The sequence below is a fragment of the Lissotriton helveticus genome, chromosome 11 (genome assembly GCF_964261635.1).
Source record: "Lissotriton helveticus chromosome 11, aLisHel1.1, whole genome shotgun sequence".
Classification (NCBI taxonomy): Eukaryota; Metazoa; Chordata; class Amphibia; order Caudata; family Salamandridae; genus Lissotriton; species Lissotriton helveticus.
The window spans coordinates 312,446,001-312,473,004 of record NC_136072.1 but is presented as its reverse complement, the minus strand read 5'-3'; the positions used below and the strand labels follow the sequence as shown (position 1 = coordinate 312,473,004).

At 51.5% G+C, this 27,004-nt stretch overlaps 1 protein-coding gene across 1 annotated transcript in view; it reads right to left on the bottom strand.

Moving 5' to 3' along the window:
• SAP130 (Sin3A associated protein 130) overlaps positions 1-27,004 on the bottom strand; it is a 696,083-nt gene that overhangs the window by 45,655 nt on the left and 623,424 nt on the right. Inside the window, exon 21 of the mRNA XM_078665599.1 lies at positions 25,510-25,623. Coding sequence (XP_078521725.1) covers positions 25,510-25,623 — 114 coding nt within the window. The remainder of the gene's footprint in view (positions 1-25,509; positions 25,624-27,004) is intronic.

Here is a 27,004-nt window from a genome sequence, read left to right as displayed (position 1 = left end):
CCCTAAGCCTTCCCTTGACTACAATCTTCTGTGAATAAGCTGCGAATCTGTGCTCTTCACAAATATTTAACAAGTTTCTCAAATGTAAAAAAGTTACTCAGTGGCGGCATAGGACGTCTTGTCCCCTGATATGCACTGAAGACGTTTTTGGTGATTCTATTGCTGTTTGATGCAACTGATCCCTTGGTATCTGCACAGTCATGATGAAAAAGGTCCTGATGAAGGCGGCTTAAAGCTGCCGAAACGCGCGTAGACCTGCTGCGGGAGCCTTAAGTTACATCTTGGCCCATCTTTTTAGCATTGTCATCTTGCTAAATATTAATTCAGTTCCTTTCACCATCCTAGTTTGTAGTTTGAGTGTGGTATGATTGTTAGCACGTGAGTGTGTTGAGAGATATGGTTGTTACCAAGGGGTATTACTAAATAATTTTGTATATTGTATGTTTTATATTTGTTTGTTGCAGATATTTATGATTCAATTGTACCTGTCCTGAATTTTTGATATGAATTGAAAAATGTTTGTCTTGTGATTTCTGATTGATAACAGAATTTATATGAACTAAAAGATAAAAAGAGAAAACATAAACTTTTATATGTTTTGAATAATTTCAGTATATTATCTATCTTTTGTCACCTGGTTTGGATATTTATAAACATAATTGTGTAATTGAATTAGAAGGCCACTGCAGGAACGTCTTTACATTAGAATGACATCTTATAGAGTCACCATATGAAAGTGCTCTGACAGTATTTATTTGTTGAGAAGTTAGAGATTGAGGATGGGCTTGAGCGATCCATTCTTTTTAGAGACAAGAAAGCAAAAAGGGGACACCCTCTTTTCACAGTGTTGTAGCGGATTCGGTTCCATGCCCCCCACACATGGCAAGGAGGCCTTTTATCTCCTCCTGAAGGAGTCGCAAATGTACTGGGGACAGTTTGTGCTGGGGGAGGGAGATGTTTGGTGGTGTATGATGTCCTTGACCGACCCCTCTTTTATGCGGTCTAGGATCCATCGGTCAGAGGCGATTTCTGTCCAACGCGGCAGAAATCCCTGCAGCCTTCCCCCAACAGGATTTGTGTGGTCGGGGAGGAAGGAGAAGAGAGTCCATGTTTTGGAGGGGAACCCCCTTTGTTGGGCTGCACCCTTTCCTCAGCCTTTGCCATTATTACTTCTGTATCCACCCCTATAGTAGCCTTCTGAAGGGGACAGCTGTACGGGCCTTGAAAAGGTGAAAGAGAATTTTGGGGTGGAAGTTTTGGCTGCACCACTGTATTGGAAGAATGGAAATGAGCCACAAAGAATAGGTGTTTGTAGGGCACCTATAGTTTTGGCGGTGCTAGTATCTTTTTTGAAATAGTTTCTAGCATCTCGTCGACCTGAGGGCCGAAGACGTTCTGGCCATCAAATTGTATATTTCGAAGGTGTTGCTCAGCCTCTGGCTAAAAAGCCAGAGACACACTGCCACGCGTTGCAACACAAAAGGCTTTAATGTGTTATTATGCCATGAGCAGCTGGGTCTGCAGCATCCAGTCTGCAGAAGATCTTGGTGTTGGAGATGATCTTGCACTCCGCCAACAACTGTTGCCCTATTTTGTGATCCTGTTCTGGCAGATGCTGGACATGGTCCACCATCTGATCACAGTGGGTGCCTTCATACCAAGAGTTTAGGCCTACAGAGTTAGCGATGCACCAATGAGTAGCAGACTACACAACTACCCTTTTGACCCCTGCATACATTTTTTTACTTTCCTGGTCTGAAGGGGGCATGTCCCCTGTGTGTTAGCTCGCTTTCGAGCTGTAGAAACAGCTAGGGTGTCAGGAGATGAGTGACACCAAATATATGGTGGGTCAGTGGGAGAAGCCTTGGACTTCATGTAAACCCTCTGTCTAACAACCCTCACGTTTAACTGAGGCTTTAAATATTTCAGTTACTGGTCAAAGGATTCCCATGAGCATAGAGAGGCACAGTAGGGAGCGTTGGGTGGAGGAGGGTCTTGTTGCATGTGTATCTCTACCTAGTGAAAGGTGGCTGCCCTATGCAGAACCTCACGGTACGAGGTCATGTTGTCGGAGGGGAGCACTATGCAAGATACAGGTCTGGGTCTGTGTCCGCTGGAGGCTCTGTGGCATAATGGTCCCAAAGGTCATGACCCTGTAGGCCCTATGTATGGTCATAAGGGTGGCCGTGGTCTGTCTGAAACACCCCCCTCGCAGCCCCCAGTGTGTGAAGAACACTCTGGTGAGTGTTGAGGGGAATCCATAGGCGAGGAAGGGGTAGGAGGGAGTGGAGGAGAAGGATGGACAAGAGGCAGTGGAGAGGCAACCCAGTTATGCTTCTTACGCTTTTTGGGAGTGGGTGTTACAGGAGGACTGAGGGCTTCCTCAAAAGTCAACTTCCTCTTGTGAGAAACTGAGTCTTTCGGCACCTGTGGAGGTTTTGCCAGAATCTGACCAGAGCCCGGCAGGATATGGCTCTGTTGCTGCTTGGTGTTGATGTATTCTTGCAGCCGCTGAAGGACTGGTTATTCGAAACCCTCAGAAGCGGTGGATGATGCAGGTGGAGATGGGGGTCTGGATGGAGGCGAAGAGGCATGACGCCAAGAGGGTGCCGAGGTAGTTCTTGCCCCCGAATGCTTCGGGTCTGAATGTCTAGAGTCCAAAGGCTTTAGGGAGGGATGTCTTGGCTCTGAATGCTTCGGGCCACCCATTTCAATTCCGATGGTGGACAAGCTGGCATCTCAGGATTCCGCACCAAAGTGACAGCCAATACGCAAGGATTCAAGGAGGACTTCGCATTGAGTCTGGTGCGGGGTTGGGTCGAGCTGGGAAAAGCAGTGTTGACCATGGCATGAAGACAGTGGTGCACCAGAGGCCCCAGAGGTAGCCTAGGAGGTCGAGGCGGGTGCCTCTCTTTGATGAGTAGGGGAGGCGACTGTCCACACTGTGGTCTTTGGCAGATGCTGGGCCGGCGGAGGCTCTCCTGCTTCGACATCTGTCTCAGAATTTATGCTTTAAAAAAATGGACTGCTGACGGAAACAACTCCTTTCCATAATCAAACGCGAACAAAGTAAGCAATCCGATTTTTTCATTTTGGGCTCCCACACCGACATAAATATGTTTTGGCTAAGAATACACATTTTGTGTTTGTAGATCATTTAAAGGGACAGAACACTTGGATCGTAAATTAATCTCTTCTCACCTCGAGCTCTGAGCGGACGCATCAGATTCGAAGGTAATTTCCTCCGCATAAATGCAAACCACTATCCCACAGTTGTGCAAGCCCCATGCTATATTACAATTACTGATTATAGCAACGTTGCTCCCTTGCAGGTTGACATCCACGGTGTATGATGACTATTCTTTAAAATGACTAAGTGACCAAAAACTATTGGTCGCATGAGGTATGTTGCACCCTTGGGTGCATTCATTGGGACAAAGCTAATTGCACAATTTATGTTAAGGCTTATCCTTCTAAATTCAATCCTCTTTTTTCTCTAAACAGTATCTGCGGATATATTTCCACGCCCTGATGAGAATCCGATGATTTGTACATTGGGATTCGAAACGCGTCGGCAATAAGTCATTTTGTTTGTGGCAATAAGTCATTGTGTTTGTCCAAATTGAGTTTTGGGTTCCCATTCCTGTACTCACACAAAATGTTCCCTTAATGACATAGTGACAGGAAATTGGGCTGTTAATGAATAGGACTTAACCTCTTCATCTATATTGTTTCACATGATTTGATGATACTGTTTTCTCCTCACTGTTTTGGAAATAATTGTTTATTACTGATATCATTTGTTTGCACATTTTCACGTGTTTCAATTCATTGATTGTATACATTGTTTCTGTGCTTTGCCCTGGCAAAAATTTTTGTTTTGCTCAATGTGAAGTTGACTATGTATCTTTCCTTGTTTTTTTTTTTAAAATAACCAAAATAGACAAAGCTTGAAAGCAAATGACAAAAATTAAATGTCTGAGTTAACTAATTGATGTGGTTTTCTCTTTGCTGTACATTAATGTGTTCTCATAAGAGGCATAGGTAAACCCCCCCCTTTTCTTGGTATCATAATAGGCCCTACCTACCCTCTTTCCCACAGGGCCAAACCCCTCCTAATTTTTCATTCTGGTGATAAAGCAGCATCAGTTTTGACAACTGGAGAGTCAAATTGTTTGATATCCAACACAACTCTCTCTCCGAAGAGGTCAAGGCATCTTCTTCCTCACTCTGTGCATCATGGAAGTCGAAGCAATGTGGTGAGCTCTTCGGTTCCAAAGAATCTTTTTATTCCTGAAATTGAGATGTGCCAAACAGAAGTCTCCATGATGTTCGGGGGGTAAACACAGATTGCAGACTTTGTGGAGGTCTTTCCTTGGATACTTGGCATGGCAAGTAGGGCAGAACCGAAATTGAGTCCTTTCCATCATGGGGGCATCCTTGACTGCAGTGGTGGTTTTCCAAGAGGTCGTCTACCAGAATGGAATAGAAGATTAGACGATGGTGGGGACGGACGAGAAAGCGTGATTGTTTCCACAACTGATAAGTGTAGGATGCTGTCTCTCTACATAGTGCACTAAAAAGACGTGCACTGGGCAGAGAGTACAGTGAGTCCCAGACTGGTTAACAGATTCAAAAGTAGATAATACTAACGCTCCATTTGTGGTAGTGTGGGTGAGCAGTTACGCTTATCAGAGGGTAGTGCTGAGCATTTGTTGTACTCACAGAGACAATAAATAAGACACAAACATAAAGAATAATTCTGAGACCATAATTAGAAAAAGAACACTTCTTTAATTTTGTAAAACCAAGAACTTTGTTCAAAGGTAAGTACTGTTTAAAATAGCAGGTTTGAAGTAAACAGCTGATTGATACTTTCAATTGTGATTAAAGCACTTTACGGCGATGTTAAATAATGGATAAAATATACGCTGCTTATGGTCACTTAACAACTTACGGGGCCCTATCCCAGGACTTAAGGTGAGTATGGGGCAAGGTCCAAGGCAGCACTAACAGCTCATCTCGGGAGGCACTGGGGCGTCCAGGTACAGGGGTGTGTTTTTCAGTGTTGGGAGATTTTAAGTGGTTTTTGATACTTTAAATCAGAATTAAAGGTCTTCTGCATAATGTTAAGCTGTAGAGCAAAAACACACACAACATACAGGTAATTAGCAGCGACTTATGGGCCCAATCATCTGGGATGAAGGTGAGTAAGTGATGGCCGACTAAAAAACACATGTGCAGTGTAGGTAGTATCCAGGTGTCATCCCCTGGACACGCCTGAATCCCCGGGCACAAGCTAAATAAAACAAGCATTTGCAATGCAATCGGTCTTGCCTTCAGGACCTTATATGTATTTAGCTATGCAGCACATTAGCCTGGCTGCTGAAACATCTACTGTTCTTTAACATGGAGGGAAAGTAAGCACCAAACTGTGTGACACACCAGGCATGGGAACAGATGGAGAGAAATATTGCCTTTAAGCAGGGAAATGGTATAGTCCAAAGCTCTGTTTTTAATATAAAAGTAGGGCCTTCGGTGGTTATATCACCGAAAATACAATATTGTCGTCTACAGGTGCTTGTGGAAGACAATTTCTATGGACTGGAATCTAGAGAATGCTAAAGTGACTCTGGTATTTTACTGACCTCTGCTGGTCGTTTTCTATCAAGAAAGTTAAATAGAGGCAGTTGCCAGAAAAATTCAAAAACAGAAAGTCCCTCAGAAGAAAGCAAAACTGGTATTTTACTGATCTCTGCTGGTCGTTTTCTATACAGACAGTTAAATAGAGGCAGTGGAACAGAAAAAAAAGTCTCTAAGCGGAAGCAGACAAGTCCTAGGGCTGATCTCCAGAGCCCACAAAGTACATACACATGTAAGTATATAGTAAAGTATATAAAAGAGGTCTTGAATGCTCGAGCTAACAAAAATGAAACAGGTTTTAAACTTTTTTTTACATTTTTTTTATTTATCGCATTTTCAGAAATACAATATTACAAAAAACGTAACGGTCTGGCAGTGCAAAACAATGTACATTGTTCATACACAGCATTACAAATAAGTTCGTTTTCAGGGACATCAATGGTTGGGCAGGGGAAAAAAGGAAAAAAATCTTTCTGAGACATCTACAACATACTCCTTCCGCCCAACAGTCCCAAATCGCACAAAGAGGCATAGCAAGAATATAAGACAACGGGCATCAGTGCAGTCACAGCAGAATCCCTCGCCCACCTCCCACAGATAAACAGGGCGTACACTTTACTCTCAATTCTGCGGGGTTGGACTTACAGTGGGTTCCAAAGGGTGTTCCAAGAGGTACATTCTGAGAGGGTCCCACATGTCCCGAGGCTGGGACGAGAGTGGGAGGAGTTCAGCGTAAGTAGATGCTTGCTCTTGCCAAAGTATCATATCGCCTAGCCACTCCTTGAATTTTGGCGCCCGTTCTCTGCCCCACCTACAGGCCACCCACCTTCTGGCAAGTATTATACTGAATGTGACAAACTTGCGCTGCACCGCTGGTATCTCCTCTGCATATCCCAGCAGTGGGTACAGTGAGCTCTCCAAGAGCGTCATCAGTTCCAACGCAGCAAACACCTGTTGCTAGTTATGTACTCACTGCACTATATTCCCAAGCAAGGTGGAGAAAATCCGCATTCTCCGCCCTGCATCTGTCACACCTGGTCGTGTCACGGAGCCCAAATTTGTGTAATCTAACTGGAGTATAATAGAGGCAATGGAGAAATTTGTAATGCATAATGCGCAATCGACTGCTAGAGGAAACCAGTTCAGTCAGCTTACAGCAGTACTATATTGTTGGTCAGTAATGTCGTGTCCAAGCTCTGCTCTCCATTTATCACGCACAGCGCAGGGAGGGTATGTTATGTCAGTATAAAGGTACAGTGTGGATACCAAGTGGGAGGCATTGGTAGTTCGCAACGTGTGGTGCAGTGGGGCAACTATTGGGGGCTCTAACAGGTACGATGGAGTTTGTTCCTGTCTAAGCCAGATATACAGAAAGACATCCATGAGGGATGGTGGAGCTCCCCAGTACAATTGCTACATGGAACAAAATTTGCCATTTAAATAGAGGTCACCCCAGCAGATTATATTAAACTTAGTTTTGGTCTTGGTGAACACTCCCTCCTGAAGATCCGGCATCTGTGGGTGGTATGTTAGCAGAAACAGCGGTGAATAGAGAATGGGAGCCTGGCAATATCGGGAAGCCGTCGCCACGCAGTCAACTGAATTCGGGTGCTGCATGCACGGTGCGGGGGCAGTCAATATAATGCCGTCTAACGGGATAGGGTCCGCCAGCCAATATTCCGTTGCGACATGTAGCGTGTATTTAGGAGGGTGGAACCAATAATGTGCGAAGTGTGCCTGAGCACACACATAGTACATCTCACAATTGGAAATATCAAAACCTCCTTGTGAATAGGGTCGTGTGAATGTTTCCCATTGTACCCGTGGTTGTTTACCACCCCAAACCAGTTTAATGAGCTCCGACCGGAGCATAGTAAAGAAGTGTCTATCCGGAGAAAAAGGGATGTTCAAGAACAGATACAAGAGCTTGGGAAGGATGATCCTTTTAATGAGGGAAATGCGTCCCGCTATGGTAAGGGGAGGGCGATCCATCGTGCAACACTGCCCGTTACATATTCTAAAGTGCGCCCATAGTTGAGCTGTAGCAGTTTATCACGATCCACAGTGACATGCACCCCCAAGTATTTCACATCATCCGCACACCACTCAATGGGAAAGTCCGTGGGGAATGGCGTCACCGACTGGGTGACTGGGTGAGTGGGAATAATTGTGACTTAGCCCAGTTGATGTGTATGCCCGACAGCCCGCCGAATCTCCTAAGGAGTGGGTTGAGGTTTCGATTCGGATATTTTACATACAAAGTGACGTCCTCTGCATAAAGAGAAATCAGTATGGGACGAAGGAAGCACCGAAGAGCCTTTTCTTGATGGTGTTGTCTGAGTTTCACCACCAGGGGAGCCAAAGGCCATAATGTAATTAGAAAAGCGAGCCTGCCTGACAACCATCGCCAGCGCCCGTCCGGGTCGTTCCCCCTCCCCATAACAGCGAGCAGTGTAGTACTTGCCATGGAAACAGACTTCCCGTTCAGCCATTTTAGTGTATTCAGTGAGCTTTTATCGAAGTGCAGCCCTCTGAGGTCCCGACTCTCCCCGCCACATGACTGCTTCCATTTGTTTTAGTTTACCTTCAAGACGATGCAGGCTGCGCCAGATGTCCCGAAGGACTCCAAAGCTTTTTGCCATGCAAAAACCACGCACACTGACTTTAAAAGCCTCCCATAACATAATAATATGCTCAACCGAGCCTCGGTTCCGACTAAAAAAGCTAGCAATCTCTTCCCCCAGTTCAGTTTGAAAGACAGCATCGAGCAGTACTTCAGGGACGAGCCGCCAGCAACGCGAAGTAGCGATTGAGTTAGGGGGCGCAATCGTCATGCTGACGGGAGCATGGTCTGAAAGGGTTCTGGCCATGAGCCTCACAGAAATTATCCACGGTGGGACCCCACGAGAAACTATCCAATAGTCAAGGCGGGACCAGGAGGCATGTGCTGTGGTGTAGTATGTACCCTCCCTCCCACCGGGATGGGCGTGGCGCCATGCATCAATGAGTCCATTTTCAGGGAGCAGGTATGAAAGTGTCTCATAAGTTTTGGTATAATGATGCGGCTGGGGATGTGACTGGTCAAGTGATGGACTCAACACATGAGTAGAGCCCACCTTGAGAATTTGTCCCCATAGTGCAGTGAAGTAATTCGGGTCGTCAGTGTTTGGTCCATAGCAGCAGACGAGCATGACTGACTGCGTGCCTAGCGTGCCCGATAACAGGCAGCCACTGAGGGAGCATCCCAGGATGATGGGCGTGACTTTCTTAACCAGTATCAGGGTGCCCCGTGAATACATTGAGTAAAATGAAAAAACACGATCTGACGCCCATCTACCCCCAAAGCAGGGCAATCTATGTGGATCTGTATATGTCTCTTGAAACACGGCTATGTGTATCTCATGTCTATCAAGGTAGGCGAGGATTTGGTGACATTTGAGGGGGTCCCTGAGGCCTCTAACATTCCATGGGAGTAGCTTTATGTGAAGCGGCTCAGGAGGCGAGAACATTAGCGCAGAGGTAATATGTAGCTAAAGATGTCAACATTTAGGTGTCTGTGTATATGCACCGCAAAGTGTGCTGAATGAGTAGCTGCTGGCGAAAAAAACATTTGATTCAGCAAACAATTCCCATCCCATCCCCTCCCACAACAGCACCCTAAACGTGCTGGGATTGTACCCTCCCTCAAAACCCAAGATATCCAAAGGCTGTGTAGTGCAGATCAAAGTATCTGTAGTATTCTGGGTTTAGTGTTTATGTTACTGCACTTCTCTGCATCTAGCTACTCAGCCAGTGTGAGTGTTCCAGGTTAGAATGTGAGTGTGATTGACAGTTGGAGTATGGGCTGAGTAGCTAAGAGGCTGCTCCTGGTGGGGCTGCTTGTTCCAGAGTTATTCCTCCTGTTAATCTACAATGGCTGAATAAACCAACTACTTAATTCAACCACATCTGCCTCGGCTACATCTCTTCATGTATGTATGAACACAAATACTACAGTATCCTCATATTGCATTGCTGAAAACCAAAACAGTAAACAGGGGGGATCGCCCATGCGGGGGGTATCACCAGTGCGCCACAAAGCCTTCCCGCAGTACTGCCAAAACAGTGTCTCAGGGCCCCCAGAAGGGACTGCTTGAGGAAGGAAGGGTGCCTGGCTTAGTCCAATGTCAAACCACCTGTCCCATACGTGTGCACTCATCCCAAAATGCATAGTCTGTATGCCAGTTGTACACTTATCTGGCCATGAGCCATAGCTGGTCGCGTGTCTCCTCAGGATTTAGTGAAGTATCTTCTACTTAAGGCGTCGTCTCTGAGGTCAAAACTGTCGCACATCCCAGCATATCAGCATGTTGCCATGAGTTTGTCACACATAGCAGGGGGTATCCGCCGATGTTGCAGTCCTGTGTTGCATTTAGTCAGTGTGAGGAGAGGGAGATTGAGAAGAGTGGTCCGTGGAGGCGCTCCTCGGGGAGCGGCGCTGAATCGATTTAAGGAACTCCTCCACCTGATGGGGGTTGGTAAAAATGGAATGTTTCCCTTGATAGGAGACTCGCAGCCGCGCTGGGTACAGGAGAGCATATTCAATCTGCGCTTTGTGAAGTTTTTGCCTGACTCTCAGGAACTTTCGACGTGCATCCTGCACTGCGACAGTGAAATCGGGGAAGATGGTGAATTCCACGCCGTTATATCTTAGTGTCTTGTGTTCACGGGCCATCTTCAGCGCAGCGTCCCGGTCACGATAACTAAGAAGACGTGCCACAATGAGCCGGGGTGTTCCGCCTGGAGGGGGACAGGGCCCCAGTGATCGATGTGCCCGCTCCACTATAAGTTGTGCCGAGAAAGGATCCTCGTCACAGGCTCCCCTCAATAGACGTTCAACATACTCCTCCATGCGGCACATGTTGGTGCTTTCCAGGATGCCTACGATTCAGATATTTTTCTGGCGACTGCGAGCCTCAAGGTCCTCTTTCTTAGCTGTGATGATCTTGAGTAGTTTATCCATCAGCGACACCTGAAGTTGCAGCTGCGAAGCGGTGCCCTCGTTATCCGATATAAGCCCCTCCGCCTCCTTGATCTGCCCATCGTGCTTGTCCACCTTCTGAACCAAAAAGTCCAAACGACTATTCATGGTATCCATCTTCCCCAAGAGATCAGTCAGACTATGTTGCATGGCAAGGAGCAGCGCCTTAACCTCAGGAGCGGAGGGCTGCGTCTGCGACGACTCCACAGCTGACTGCATCGAAACTTCCGAGGTCGAACACGTGGCCGCTCTCTTGGACTCAAACAGCAGCTTGGGCTGAAGGCTATCCGGTTTCCCCATTGCAGCCACAGAGAAGCGAGGCGTAAGAGGTATCCCCAGAACTTACAGCACTCCTCTCAGGGGGGCGTCGTCCAGCCATATAGAACTGATCTGGGTAGCTGTCCTCAATGCCCGGGAAGGGGGGGGGGGGCACAGCAAAGGAGTCTCGGCATTGCTTCTACCTGTCAACAATGGCGGAGACTATGGCAAGAGCCAGGTGTATGCTGTCAGCCACCAGATAATCCTCTTTCACTACATAGGAGGAGCAAAGCCAGCATGAGGAAGAGGGGCCCAATTCACGCAATCCAGGTATCCGTTCCGGACAAGGACCGAAACCAGCCCACCCGCATTCAGCCAGTGGCAGGCCTTCCCAATCAGGGGGTCACAGCAGCCGAGTGCGCAACAATCATCAGCCCGGAATGTGTGGGGGTGGGTTGCCGCAAGCCTCAGTCAAACAGCAGCCCCAACGCTACAGTCTATCCTCGCATCAGGCTCAGCATAGGGCCTCTTCACAATAGCCAGATGTTGCAAGCGTATGTCAGTCCGTATCACACAACAGCAGTGCAGCGGCACACAAGCCCCACACAGTGGAAGTGACAAGATGGCGCCTCACCTCCAGAGCCGCAGGCCGCAAGGTGGTATGCGCGAGTGCACACCAGGCAAGGCCGCGTCAACAAATCGCCACTCCAGCAGCAACACCACCCATCGCCAACCACAGTCAGGCCGTATCCCAGTTCTTCTCATTAGCTGAGTCAGGGTGCAGCCTAATGTAGGAGTTACTTACCTTCAGTAACAATATATCTGGTAGAGACTATTCTAGCAGCAGATTCCTTAACGTAGAATTATCCCCAGGTGTGAGACTGGATCCGGAAAACTTTTCTGCCACAGCACCCCTGCGCACCGGGGGGACGGCACCACGTGACTGCGCCCTGACGTAGTCTGCGTTCATGAAGTCAGTGAGGATACGTAAGTCCCGCCCCAGCGCGCCTACGTCAGTTTTCTTCTGAGAACTTTCCGTGCCACAACGCGGAGCCATCACAAACAAAACTGTGAGAATACTGGAACAGTGTGCGAAAACCCAGCTATACAGAAGGGAAAGAAACAAATGGTGAGGAACAGCACCATCCAGAATAGTTCCAGGTACTAAGGCACCAAGTCATGGAATGAAAGAATGGAGCGCAGCAACTGTAAGCAACATAACAGCCTCCCTGGAGGCAGAAGGCATGTGAAAAAGGGCACAGCAGACGAAGAAGTCTGCAGCCATGGCCCACAGCCAAGAAGGGTTCCAAGGCCAGAATGGAAGAGCAGTGACAAGTCATCCCCCAACAACACCAGCGAGGGGAGGAATCTCCTAAAAGAAATGAGGGGCGAGACCCAGCCAGGGGACCTCAACCCCAAGGACTGTAAGAGTCAGAAGTGCAAGCAACACAAGGAAGCAGGGCACAACGAACCCTACATTGGTGACCAAATGCATGGGCGCAAAAATACCCAGGCATTCACCCACCAATCACCAGAAGGAAGGAATGGAGCAACAACAACAAGGCGAGCATCCTCCTAGGGAGGGAGTAAGAAAAGAGGGCATTCGCAGAGGACCGCGGCCTTGAAGCAGGTGAGTACAGAAGACCGAGAGGGGTCCTCCCAGAAACGGGGAGGAAAGGTGGGTCATGAAGGAATCGGCGTCGAGAATCGGCTCTACCAGATACATCGTTACCAAAGGTAAATAACTCGTACATCTGATAGAGACTACTAGCCGTAGATTCCTTAACGTAGAATAGATACCCTAGCCATACCCAAGGGGGGGGAGGGTCTGCGAGAGGACCCCACCAGCTCAGACGAGCACAAGACCACCAACAGGGGACCAGTCACGGGGACAGGGAAAAATAACCCAGTCCACCGCAACAGGGGAGGAGTCACAGGCCCTAAGCTGAAGAGAACCTCAGCAACGTGGAAGAACACCTACCCCAAGGGGATGTGTTAGAACGACAAAGATGCAACCCAGCCTTCACCAACAGGAGAAAACAAGTGCAATACGAAGGAGGCCAGAACACCCCAAGCCCAGTCAATGCACCAGGGACGGACCTCCACCGGTACAGGTACCGAGGAAGAAGAGCCACCCATAGACTCCAAGGAGAAGAGGCAGAAGCGACGCAAATCCCTCCACCGGGAAACATACCCAGTGCAGAGGGCAGCCGAGCCTGTCAGTTTGAAGTCAACAGACAAGACAGAACAGTGCCTCAGCAATAAGGCAGGCGGAAGAATAAGAACGTAATCTCACAATGTCCCCACAAGACAAGAAGCAGGAGCGCCAGGGCCCACGCCAAGGCCTCCGGCCAAAGAACAGAAGAGCAGGCGGGGCAGCCATCCACTGACAAGCGCCACGAAACTAAACGCCCAGACCACGCCGGGTTCTGAACAAGGGCAAGGCTATTGAAACCTCCCAAACAACCCCAAAGGGGACCGCGCCAGACAGAACCGATCCACGAAGAAGTGCGATCAGTTAGAAGATAAGAGGAGAAACAAGTAGGACGGACCAGGCCGTCAACACAGGAAACTATTCTCTCAGAAACACCAGACAGAGGACCAGAGCAAACGTCAGGCAAGGGACAAAAACACTGCAGCACAACACCGCAGATGGCCAAGCTAGGCCCCAGTAAGGACCAAAAACCGCACCATCGTAATACAGCGACACAAGGAGGGGCGAGGAACCCGCAAGGGGGAGTCCACACCCTCCAAGCGTAAGACAGGGCTATACAATAGCTACATGTACCCCACATAGGGTAGGACACATCCTAAGAAGCATGGGAACCACTCTTAGGGAAAAAACAATCCCGCATCAGAGGACAAACCATAGACCTGTGGCAGAAACCACAGAAGGCTTAGTAATCAGCCAAACACACATCCCCATCAAAATAGGGGGCTGAACCAGCAGCCAACTGAAGAGAGGGGCCAACCAAGGACCCAGAGGGCACAGTAACCCTCACAGAAAGTGTAACAGCCACTCCAAAACCCAAATCTAGAAGCAAGTAGGATAATGCCTCCCACCAAGACCCGGAGGATCAGCAAAACAACCTACTAAGGAGGAGAAGGGGGGTGAGGAGGAGGAGGACGGAGCCCCGCAAGAAGACGCTGAATGGCGGAGTCTGCATGAGTATTAAACAGCAGGACCCCGTCAAAAGGTAGGTTGACCAGACGCTCTCTAATATTTTCAGGAAAAACAGCATCACGTAGCCAAGCATGGTGAGGGAGAGCCACAGAAGTGGCCATAGCACGCCCAAAAGCATCAGCAACATCCAAAGCCGCACGAAGAATAAACACGGCCAACTCCCTACCATCCAACACATGGCCCAGCAGATCAGCACGGGCGCCCTCATGGGAGACATGAGAAAGAAGGGACTCCACAAAGTCCCACAGGCTGAAAGTAGCCCTGGTCAACACACGCAAGGTGTTAAGCGGCCGCAAGGCAGCACTGGAAGAAGCAAAGACATTACGCCCCAATGGGTCCAACCACCGGGCCTTCCGAGACGGAGGAAACAAACACCACAGGCAAACACGGAAAGGCATTCCGCAGAAGAGCGCCTTGAGTAGAAGGGAGGAAAGAAAGACAGACAGGGTCCTGCGGAGCAGGACGATGGCGATGCAGTAGTGCCTGAGGCACCAGATCGTCTGTGGCAGGGCGCCCCCAAGCCCCCCATAAGAGAATTATGGAGTGACGCTTCAAAAGGAAGGAACAACTCTCGTCCACCAGAGCCCTGGTGGAGAAGCTCCAAGAGGTTGTCTGTAGGAAATGGAGTGACAGGTTCACCCATCCTCAGAATACCAGCAGCCGTGGAAATAGCCCGAACAAAGGCAACACTGGCCTCAGTAGGGCGCCGCGGAGGGGAAAGTAATTACTCCGTGGGCGACGGCTGCACACTGAGCCATCCATCCCGATGTCTCAGGGGAAGCGGCCAGCCCCGGAATAGTGGGAGATCCACAGATGAATGGGGAACCCGAGGGGCCCCAGGGGAAGACGGAGAGGCCAGTGGAGAAGCCAGCCGCGAACCACGGAAAGAAGGGTTCGAGGATTTATGCCGTGGGGACGGCGAAGAGCCTTCCCTGGAAAATGCAGATGAAAAGGCAACAACACGGCGCCCTGTCTACGGGGAGGAACAAACCAACAGATGACGGACCTCTGGAGAAGAAGGGACCTCAGGAGACGAATCCACAATACGACGCCGGCGCGGCTCTGTGGAATCCGCCATCGGCGCCTGATCGACGTCGGCCAGCGCCAGAGTGGGTATCCGTGGCGTTGGACCGACTACTGCCACCACATTTTCTCTAGGAGAATGGGGCGAGGCCAGCGCCGGAACGGCGAAGACGCTGCGCCAAAAAGGCACCGTCTCGGCCTCAGACAGGGCAGCCGCCCACGTTGAGGACCGAGAGGGACTCGGGAAAGCGCCCCAAATCCGGGCCTCCACCCACGACTCCACCGGAGCCGGGGAGGAGGGCTCCTGAACCGAAACGGCGCCGGCTCGACCTCTGGTGAGGCAGCCGCCTGCTCAGAGGACCGAGGGGGACTCGGGGACAAGCCCGGAGTCCCGGCGATCACCTGCGACACCACAGGGAGCCCCGTAGGGATTCGCGGCGAGGCAGGGACGCTAGGCGCCGAAGGACTACACCTAGACGACGCCACCCTCCTACGACCTGAAGCCGAAAACTCTGGCGCCGGAGCCGCCGGCGACGACTCCGCGATAGTCCCTGTGCGAGGCAAGGGATCCTCAGACGTCCCAGGAGGTGGAGGAAGGGCCAAAGAAGCCTGCAGCACGCATAGGCTGTCATTTGGGCCCTAGTCCCCTCCGCACCAGGAAACGGCAGGTAGGGAGGCGACAGGCGGGGGTGTCTGTCCCGTGGGGAGACGGCGCCCTCCTCGGAAGGAGGAAAAGGGCCTCCGAGACAAACTGAAGGACCTACCAGCCGGTGAGCCACGCCCAAAGGGCCGCGACAAAAGGCGATGTCGCAGACGAAACCAGTGGCGCCTTGCCTTCGAGGTAGGGGACGGACGCTGGGACGACATCGACAAGCCCGCCGACAGCAACTTCATCCGGCGTTCCCTCTGTGATTTAGGCTTAAGGTGCTGGCAGGCTTCGCAACTCTGAGTCGTGGTGCTCACCCAGGCACCACATGCAAATCGGGTGAGGGTCCGTCACTGACATAGGACGTGCACAGGAGGTAGACGTCTTGATGCCCGAAGGCATGCGCACACTGTTCCAAGAACGCCAAAGCGTGAAAAAGAAGAGAAGGCCTGAAAATAGACCAGGACACAATCCGGATCCGCGTTGCACGTGGAAAGAGAAAAAACTGACGTAGGCGCGCCGGGGTGGGACTTATGTATACTCGCTGACATCACAAACGCGGACGTCAGGGCTGAGTCACGTGGTGCCGTCCCCCGGTGGGCAGGGGTGCTGTGGCAGAAAAGTTTTCCGGATCCAGTCTCACGCCTGGGGATAATTCTACGTTAAGGAATCTGCGGCTAGTAGGCTCTATCAGATGTAGCATGTTGCCAGTGCAGGAGCAGGGGGTCACAGTTCTCACAGTGTCTGCGCTCCGTCAGCGCCGCCAAAATATATGTCAAAAGCGCTTCTCATTCTCCATATTGCAAGTGCTCATCTACTTGGGGGGCTTACCTCCACAGCAGGCAATCGAGGAGGGTCGAGAATCTCAGCAGGGCAGCGGCCACTCCAGCCGCACATGTGCGCCATCCGCCGGGGGCCTGACACCACGTGGGCGCCGTGGGGCTCGAGTGCCCACCTTAGCTGGGCAGGGTCCCGTGTTGTCCCCAACGCCTACCCCGCTCTGGTCTTCAAGCAGCTCGGAAGGCAGCGGCGGGAGGTGGCAGTCATCAGAAAGCGCACCAGAGGCAGGCGGGATTTATGAGTGCAGCTTACGGGCATGCAGAGTTAAAACAGGAGGTGATAAGAAGGATTAGTGGAGGATTTTTCTGCCAGGCAGCCGGAGCCTCACTGGTGCACGGCCATCACGGTTGTGCGCGACCTAGCATCCCCAACAGGTTTTAAACTTGTTTTATTTTTACAATTTTTAAAGTGCTGGCAGGGGGGGTGGTGAAGATCATCCACCATAGCAAAAGAGCCGTGCTGGGTGTCCGGGTGCAGAGGTGCATTACAGCATTAGGTGCCCCCTTCACTTCAATGGAGGATCGGTCCAGACACAAAGAGGCTGCAGGCTTGGACTGTGGAATAAGTTATGCAGAACCGGCAAGGTGGCTCAACTCTTGCGATGCCCAAGGATGTGTGGGCACCTTTGGTTCTTTTCTCCAGACCAAAGGGTGCAGAGGTGTCCTTAGGCGTAAGGTTTGTCACTGGGAGCGGTTGAGGGGGACGCCACAAAGAGGCTTCAGTTGGTGTCAGGAAGTCCAAGGTTTGCTTTGTCTCTGCTGGGCTAACACACTGGCACCGCTGGCTCACTATAGCTCGGCTTGGAGCAACAGGTGCAGTGGTGCTTTCCGGTGTCAGGTTTTTGGCAGTCCAGAGGCCTTGAGCAGTTCATGGGGGCCTACAGGATACAGAGGAGCAGCTCTGCTACTCCACAGGAGACTCTTGGTTCTTTTTCAAAGGTAGGCAGTCCTCCCAGGCTTTTGGAGTCACAGCTGCAGGACTAGTCGACTTTGGCACAGTTCTGGATGAGGGAAGCAGACAAAGCTGGGGGGCAAGTCAACTGGTTTTTCACCTCTTCTCGGCTTTCGCTGCATTTCGTCCTTCTTAGGTAGGCAGGAATCGGACGTTCTGGGTCGAGGGGTGCCACCTAAATACTTAATATAGGGGTGTTAGAGGGAGTGATAGGTAGTAGTCAATGGGCTACCAACCTTTAGGGTGTCTACACCCTCTATATGACCACTTCCTGTGGGAAGTGGGCATGCCCCTGACAGGCTAACTCTCTCCAACACAAGAGGGAGGAATCTGGAATTTGGGATCCACATCTCCTGCTCCACCTGAGGGGTGGTGCTGGCTGAATGTGTGCACACCTCATAATCTTGCTAATTTAACCACCTATGCTCCCGCCAAAAGGGATCAGGACAGGGGGTTGGCATCCTCCACAATATGAAACTGCCTGGGTCGCGTTTCAAAGGCGGCATCCCATTTGAAGTTTCCCACCTTGGAATGCCGCTTACTGCCTAGAGGAGATGTGAAGCACCCCCGCCCAGAGCAGGCATTGTTCCTGGATTCGGACAACAAAGCAAAAAATGAGGACTTAGAGCCCAGACGCATATTTGGTGGTGGCAGGCTGGCTAAGGCTAGTCAGAGACCACACTCATGTTTGGAAGGTTTTCAGAGACCCTCTAAGGTGTCCACTGTGTGCATTTTTTTTTTTTAAACAGATTTTATTGATTGCATAATAAGCATATATCCTGCAATGCTCTGCCATCCAAAGACAATCACCGTCATCCTTGAACAAATCACAAATGCAGACGTTTCTTTTTTAGGAGGTAAAATGTACAAACAAATAGTGCATCAGCCTGGACCCCCCCCCACCACCCACAACTCCCACCCCCCGTGCGCTGCTGCCTGCTCCACTCATTTAATACACCTCCAGTGCACAATGCGTATTGAGCACCGATAAGTACAAAGTTCCGCCATGATTGTCCGGCTATATCTAGGGCTGGTCTGTGGTGTCCTCGGGTGGCGGATCTAGTTCCAGGCCACGATAGTCTGCCCACCTCTTCCAGATCTTAAAGTGTTTTCGCAGGCAGCCCCTAGCCTCAAAGATAGGCTGCTCCAGCCCCATGCTGAAGTCCATACCATTTTTCCATGCCATGAGTGATGGAGCCTGGGGCGCCTTCCATGCGCGTGCAATGTCTCTCTTCGCTAGTGTTAAGCCCAGTAGAAGTAGATGGCGTTTGTACCTATTGCCTCCCACCCCAGCCATGACGTGCAGCAGTGTCAGTTTAGGGTCTCTCTGAAGTACCCAGGCTAGGACCTCGTCTAAACAGCTGAGCACCCCCGTCCAGAATCTCTGCAACGCCCTGCAATCCCACACTGTATGCATCAGCGTTCCAACCTCCGACCCACACCTAAGGCAGTCTGGGGACGCAATCAAACCCGCCCTCCATAAGCGCTGCCTAGTATAATATGTGCGGTGTAGGTACCTAAATTGAATGAGTCGCAGGCGCATGGAAATTGCAGCTCCCCTAGGGCTCTCCAGTGCCTCCACCCAATCCTCCTCATCCAATTCCCCAAAATCCTGTTCCCACGCCGTCTTAAGGCGCTGCAGGTCGGTGGAGCAGTGCCGTACAAGGGTCTGGTAGATTCGGGACAGCTTCTTGTCGGGTAGCTCCCCCATGAAAACTTTGGCCTCTAGCGGACTAAACTCTGGGATGCCCTTCAGCCCCGCTATATATGGCATCAGGGCATGACGGAACTGAAGGTATTTATAGAATTGGGATCTCGGCATCTCGAATTCAACCCGCAGATCATCGAAGGACTTGAGCACACCCCCCGACATGACGTCTCCTAAAGTAGAAATGCCGATCGTGTCCCATCCCCGGAAGCCCATCAGTGTGCCCAACTGAGGTAGTCGGCCATTACGCCACAGCGGGGTCTCCTGGGTAAGCACGCCCCACCAACCCATCCTACGCAGTGCCTGTCTCCAAACCTGGAAGACCACTTGCGTAATAGATGGTAGAGATTTCCTGAGGGGCGCTGAATAAAGCAGTGTGTGGACGGACGCGGAGCCCATCAATGCCCTCTCCACTGCGTAAGCGGGGTCGCTTCTATCCGCATACCACCAGTCATTTAAGACCAGTAAATGGGATGCCTGGTAATACGATAGGACATCTGAGGTGGCCAGGCCCCCGGTATATGTTAATCGGATGCATGTCCGCAGGGCAACCCGTGCTGCGCCCCCCTCCCACAGGAACCGGCTAAGCGCTGAGTCAATACGCCGGAACCAGCCCTGCACAACCAGGGCCGAGTGGTTCTGTAGCTGGTAAATCAGGCGTGGGAGTGTCACCATCTTAAAGATGGCCGATCTCCCATGTATGCAAAGCGGCATCTTAGACCACGCCTTGAGGTCTTCCCGTGTGCGCTCCCAGACAGGGGCAATGTTGCGCACCATAGCAGCGGTCTCGTCCTCGGATAGGAACACTCCCAAATACTTCACTCCGTCTGTGGCTATCTGGAGCTCACTCGCCCAGTCCCCCACCGGCTGCGGGGCGCCCAAAATCCAGAGTATAGATTTTCGGGGATTCGTATATAATCCGGAGGTTTCGCCAAAGATCTGCAGGATTCGCAGGAGACGGGGCCCTGATCGCTCCAGGTCAGTGAGAAAGGACAAAACGTCGTCAGCATACAGTGCAATTCTATCCATCACGTCAGTCGTCCACTGGAATCCCCTGAGCTGAGCGTCTATTCGCATCCAAGCCGCAAGGGGCGCCATGGCAAGAGCGAACAGATATGGAGAGAGGGGGCAGCCCTGCCTCGTCCCACGCCCGATCCGGAAGGAGCGGGATATCTCTCCCCCCACTCGCACCGCTGCTGTGAGGTCCGTGTATAGGAGCCGCACATAGGTCAAGAATCGAGGGCCCAGGTTCAGGCGTCCCAGCAAGGCGAACAAGTATGTCCAGCTCAGGGAGTCGAATGCCCTATCCATGTCCACTAAAAACAGCGCCGCCTGTTCCCCCAATCTTCGCCACGCCAACACTGCGACCTGAGCGTGTCTTATATTATGGCGGGTGGCACGCTGTGGCATAAAGCCGGCCTGGTCCGGATGTACCAGGTCGGTGATATAAGGTTTAAGTCTATTCGCCAGGGCCTTAGCCAGTATCTTGGCCTCCGTATTGAGCAACGAGATCGGGCGGTAAGACGCGTGGCTCTCCGGGGGTCGCCCTGGCTTCAAGAAAACCACCACCTCCGCATGTCGCCAGTCTGGTGGTAGCGTACCGCTTTCCCGCGCTTCTTCTATAACCGGACGGAAATGTGGGCTCAGTTGCGTCACGAAGCGCCGAAAAAGTCACTGGGGAACCCATTCGGTCCAGGCGCTTTCCCCGGATTCAGTTCACCCAGCGCTGTGGCTAGCTCAGCATCCGTCAGGGGGCGGTCCAATATCTCACGAGCCTCGTCTGAGACGGCCCTCGGTGGAAGGTCATCAATAAATCGTTGTACGACCTCCGCTTCCAAGCACTCCTGTGGCGCGTATAAAGCCTCATAATATGTAGCGAAGCTCCCTGCCATCGCCGCCGGCTCCAAGATAGGCTCCCCATCTAGTCCCACTATCTGGGGCAGGGGTTGGGCGTGCATGATGCCCTGACATAGGCGATGCAGCATCTTGCAGGACTTGTCGCCTCATTGGTATATACGACTACGCGTAGCCAGCCATGCCTGCCTGGCTTCGTCTAGAAGCACCGCAGTATATTGTTGTTGCGCCAGAGCCAGCTGCCTCCTGGCCGGCCCCCCATCCTCCTCTCTGCCCCTACGCTCCAGCGCCTCCAGGTCAGCCTCGCGCCGCACTAGGTCTCTACGCCTCTCCTTAAGCGCTGCCGCGCACCATGAAATGTCAACGCCTCGCAGCGTGGGCTTCATCGACACTCAAAGCGTCGCCGAGGAGACCACCGTGCCCACGTTAGTGGACAGGAAGTGATCAAGTTCACGGGTCATGTGGGCACGGTAGGCATCCTGCATCAGCTGACATGGTGACAAAAGCCACCGAAAGGGCTGCCGAGCGCGACCAGTATCAAGTATAACGTAGACCGGCGAGTGGTCAGACAGCGCCCGTGGCAGGATATCCGCGGACAACACTCTATTCGCCATCCCTCTCGGAACAAATATGTAGTCGAGCCTAGAGAAGGAGTCCCGCGCTGTTGAGAAATACGTATATTCTCTGAGCGAGCCATGCTTGTGTCTCCATGTGTCTACCCAGTCAAGACCTGTGAGCAAGGCCCGCAACCTGGTTGCAGGACACTCCCTCCCCGCCGCGCTCTGAATACCGGCAGCGCAGCGCCATCTGTCACATGCGACGTCCACCACATCATTCCAATCCCCACCTACTATGGACAGAGCATTGGGCATGTCCCCCAGAGGGAAAGTAGCTTCTCAACCAGGGTCCACTGCAATGGTGGCGGGGCGTATACACTACCAATGAGTACTGGGTCTCCTCCAATCTCTCCCTGCACCAATACAAATCTGCCCTGCGCATCAGTCCACGTACGTTTATGAGCGAAAGGGAACCCTACGGTGGATAAGGACTGCCACCCCTCGTGAACCCAGAATGGTATGCGTGTGTAAACCCATTTCTCTGAAGGCACAGCGCCTTGGTGCCTAGCAAGTGTGTTTCTTGCAGGAGGAGTAAGTCCGTTCCCCTCCTCTTAGCCCACGTAAAGACAGCCCCCCTCTTCACCTTGTCCAGCATCCCCCGCACATTTCAGCTCATACTCCGTGTCCCACCCGGGCCTAGCCGCACTCCTTCACCATCAAGAGACATTTATATTGTACGATGTATCGCAGCCCAGCCCCACGCCGGCAGCCCCGGCAAATCTGAAGACGGTCAGCAAGCAGCAATTGTAGCGCAATCCCTCCCCCCATCCCTCGAAACCAACCCCCAACTTCTCCCCAGCCTCCCCCCACCTCCCGAACATGGAAGCACCTGTCGTGGTCGGAGCATGGTCCTGGCCCCAACAGGGAGCCAGACACCACCCCCTCCAATGGAACCCCTCACAGCAGCCCATACGTAAATTGGCTGTTGCTCCCTCCCCAACCAAACCATGTGTGGCCACCAGCCTCGGCAGCATTGTGCCTGGTCATCTACTTTACGCATTAGAGTGAATCACATGTCAGGTCCCTCAAAAGTCAAGGCACATCCTCCTGGATCTCCGGCGCCTCCTCATCTTGACGTGTGGTCAACCCAGACTTCGAGCCACGGCTCGAGCGAGATCTGCCCCTGCGCCCATGCCGATCCTCCGGGCCCCTCCTGGTCGAGTTGCTCGCGGAGGAGTCGGACTCCCCGCCCTTCGCTGCGTTAGTCCGAACCTTAACAGTCTCATCCGTCCACTGAAAGACCTCTTCTGGCGTGTCAAAGAAGAAGGTGCGGGACTGGAAGATGACCCGCAACCTTGCAGGGTGGAGCAAAGCGTATTGCAGCTGCAGGCCCCTGAGGCGAGCCTTGGCAGCAGTGAAGGATTGGCGTTGCTGTTGCACCTGTTTAGTGTAGTCCGGAAAGATCAGGATATTTGCATTATCGTATGTGAGCGTGCCCTTCAATCTTGCCTGTTTCAGTACCGTGTCCCTATCAGCATAGTTCAGGAGTTAGGCGATCATGGGGCGCGGGTGCGCGCCCGCCGGGGGCTTCTGCGTCAACGACCGGTGGGCCCTCTCGATCACGAAGCAGCGGGAGAGAGCGTCCGGTGGAAGCCAGCTCTCTAGCCATTGTGTCAAGAAGCTCTCTGCGTTGCCTTTCTCGCAATCTTCTGGAAAGCCTATAAAGCATAGGTTATTACGCCGTGCACGTCCCTCCGCTTCCTCCGCTCTCAAGGCACCTGGGACCTCTCCAGGGCCAATACCTTCTTCTTCAGGGAGGAGACGTCATCCTCTACCTCCGAAATGCACGTCCCTGTGCCTGTAATTCGTTCCACTGCGTTCCGCAGATCCTGTCGGAGAAGCATGACATCCGAACCCACTGCCCCAATCTTGGCGTCCAGCACGTCCCTGGACTGCGTGATCGCCGCCATAAGTGCTGCGTTGTCCGGCACCTGCGTCTGTGCTCCTTTTGCGCCGGCCGCCTCTGTGAATTTCTTGATTGTCCCTTGTTTACTCTGGCCACCGCCGCCTCTCGTCATGCTGCTCTCGGTGTGTGGCCCACTCCCGCCACTAGGCCCCGGGTTCAAAATGGCCGCCAACTGCCGATCACTCGGTCAAGAAGAGGAGGGGGGGGGGCGCCCAAGAGTGTCTCAAATGGCGTGATGTGGACCTCTGTGGTGCCAACCAGCGCGCACCGCTCTGTGACGCAGGTCCGGACCTCAATCCAGGCTCAGCGCTGGAGATGCGCCACCAACAGCTTGCGCCGGGGCCCGATGAGACCCCCGAGTATCAGCCCCCCAGCAGCAGTATCCCCTCTCCCCGTGGCCCGATCGTCCGCCGAGCCTCTCATTGGGCTGCTAAGACTCGCACCGACCTGAGATAGTGGCAGCAGCAATCGTCTGTCCTGGCGCGCCCCTCGGCTATGCAGCGCCTTACAACGCTCCCTCAGGATGGCTCCGCTCTCTGGGCGTCTCCGGCGACCCCCACCAGGGCCTTCGCTGGGCTCGACCCTTCCCTTCTCGCCACTGTTCCGCAGGAGACTCCGTCCGCGGGGGCCCCCGGCCTCCGGGGATGCGATTGAGCCGCGCCGCCTCTGCTCCCGGCGCGGCCACTCCAAGTTGTCGGGCAGCACCAAAATTGAGGCCCCGGCTTCGTAGGCCGCACCGGACCGCTCTGATCACGGGAGAAGCCCGGGCCGCGGGAGCCGATCCCCGCGCCTCCTCTCGCCGCCGAGAAATGCCCACAGGACCGGGCACCGATCCGGATTGTCCGGACCTGCTTATGATGGCCAGGGCTAGGATATTTAAGCAGGATATTCGAAGGCTGGTCGGAGCTCACGCTCTACACGACCGCCATGCTCGCCGGCTAAGCCTTGCCCCCCCTGTGTGCATTTATTAATGCATCCTACACTGGCATCAGTGTGGATTTAGTAAGACAAGATGTTTGGTACCAAACATCCTAGGATACAGTAAAGCCATCATGGAGTAGGGGAACTCATAATGCTGAGTGTTCAGTCCATGACCTCTCTACGGCTTCCCTATGCATGTACAGTATCCAAGAATAGGCTCAGATATTGCAGGGTCATATCTGCTCAGGCAGATACGTCCACACGTGGGATATAATGAACCCTGCCTTAGGGTGGTATGGCCTGCAGTAGAGGTGGCTCACCTATGTCTCATTCAGTGTCTGTGAGCATGGTGCACAGGGATGTGTGGCATGTCAACTCTTCAGTTTTCTCTGCACTAAGACAAGCAGCCTGTAATGGCTGTTTGCATGATCTTGGCAAGGGGTCCCTAGGGTGGCACAATTTGTGCTGCAGCCCTGGAGGACCCTATTCACTTCCAATACCCTAGGTACCATTTACTAGGGACTTATATGGGGGCTGAATTTGTGCCAATTGTGGGACAGTTGTAGCAAAAGAACACTGGTACTGGGAACCTGGTTAGCAGGGACTCAGTACACCTCAGTCAAAGTTACATCAAAAACCAGGCAAAAAGTGGGGTGGTGCTGCAAAAAGTTCACAGTTTCCCACAATGAACAACTGATCCAAAGGCCCGGCGCTAACACAAGGCATTACAACTAATAGGTGAAGACACTAGACACCAGACTTGAAAAAACAGAAGCAAATTAAGTTGTACACATCCAGGCCCAAATTTAGATGGCAGAAGTTAGCACATCCCCTTACATATGACTTCCATAGTGTTTAACTGCTTTTGAAAGATCAATTCAAGCCTGACTCTCGTCACTGGATGAAATTATGTTCACCCTTAAGAATTTTGCTATTACCTGTATTAATTCATTGATCCTGTGCAAGTCATCATCGCTGGCAGCCTTTTTCTTTGGGATTATTCCCTCTTGCAGCGAAGTCAGTCGATCGAACACGTCCTGTTCCAGGTCAGTCTGCAAATATTCAGTTGAGAAAAACATTAGTAAATCACCTATCCCCCAGGTCAAATCAGTGGCAGAATATTCTTTTAAAATAGTAAAATATCTCAAGATTAGCTACATGGACCAGTTTAGAAATCTAGTACAGACTTCTTTTTTGTGAAAGGCCTGCGGAAATGGGAGACAGATCAATGTATCAGAGGCTCTTACCTGTATGACATGAAGTGGTCTGGTCTATCTCACAATCTTTATTTTATTTCATAACAATCCAATGACTATATATTTTGCAAAGCAACCTAAAGTAGGGACACATAAGTGCACAACTTGCATGGGTATGACAGTAGGCTGAGCCAAGAGCACAACACTGTGCTAGATAGTATAGGGGCAGCCGCAGAGCACGACCAGTTGCTTAGCCCTGGGCTCAGAGGTCACTGTGTTTGACTCAAGGCCATATGCATAAGGGTTGGAGGCCACATTTCTGTATATTCCAGGGGAGCTTCTGCACCTTCACCTCAACCTATGTCTTATATACATCCTGCCAATGCATACTTATTGCCTTGTTAATATATTTTCTAATACTTTCTTGCATTATGCGAGTACATTAGGATTTGATATGCTATATGAATTGTTTACCCAAAGGGTCTTGTATGCATCAAATGCTCTTCTTTTACTTAAGACCTAATGTACATTAGGAATATAGGCCTAAAGACTGGCATATATATGGATAATGGCAATGATTATTTCTCATGTGCCCTGCCACAATGTGTTTTTTACATTCTAGACCACTCTATACAACTAGCTAATCTCCCTTTTTACATGTTTCTTTGTGAGACTATTATGTAAACTGTGTCTTTGCTGGTGTGCATTGAGGGAAACCATTGAGGCTGCTCCTAAGAACAGGTATGTTGATAAGCAGCCATCCCATGGAATGATTCAAGCTTGAATGCTGTAACAAAGTATATGGGAAACTGTCTATCATTCTCTAGTTCGAAATAGAGACATCCATTCAAGTTAGGCAAATACATTAAGTCTGCGGTTTCTGTATTTTTCACAAAGTTAGCATTCTCTAATGTTAATAATTTCCATTGTTACGGAGTCTCCTGGGTGGTGGTGAATGAGACACACATCTCCTGCAGAGAGCGGACTCCCTCTCCTGGGGTTACCTTGCCTAGGACTACTACTGCTCCTGCACCCCTGGTAGACATCTTGCTGTGGCGTCCCCTGCACACAGATTGCCTTCGGGGCCACCCCTGCTGGAGCGCGACACATTTAGACTTCTCCTTATTTGCCTCATGTGGCCTACCGGTCTGCGGGTGACACCACTGGTAGTTCCATCTTCCTATAGACAACTCACGACTCCCCTGGATCAATATGGGGAAGACAGAGAAGCAGCAGG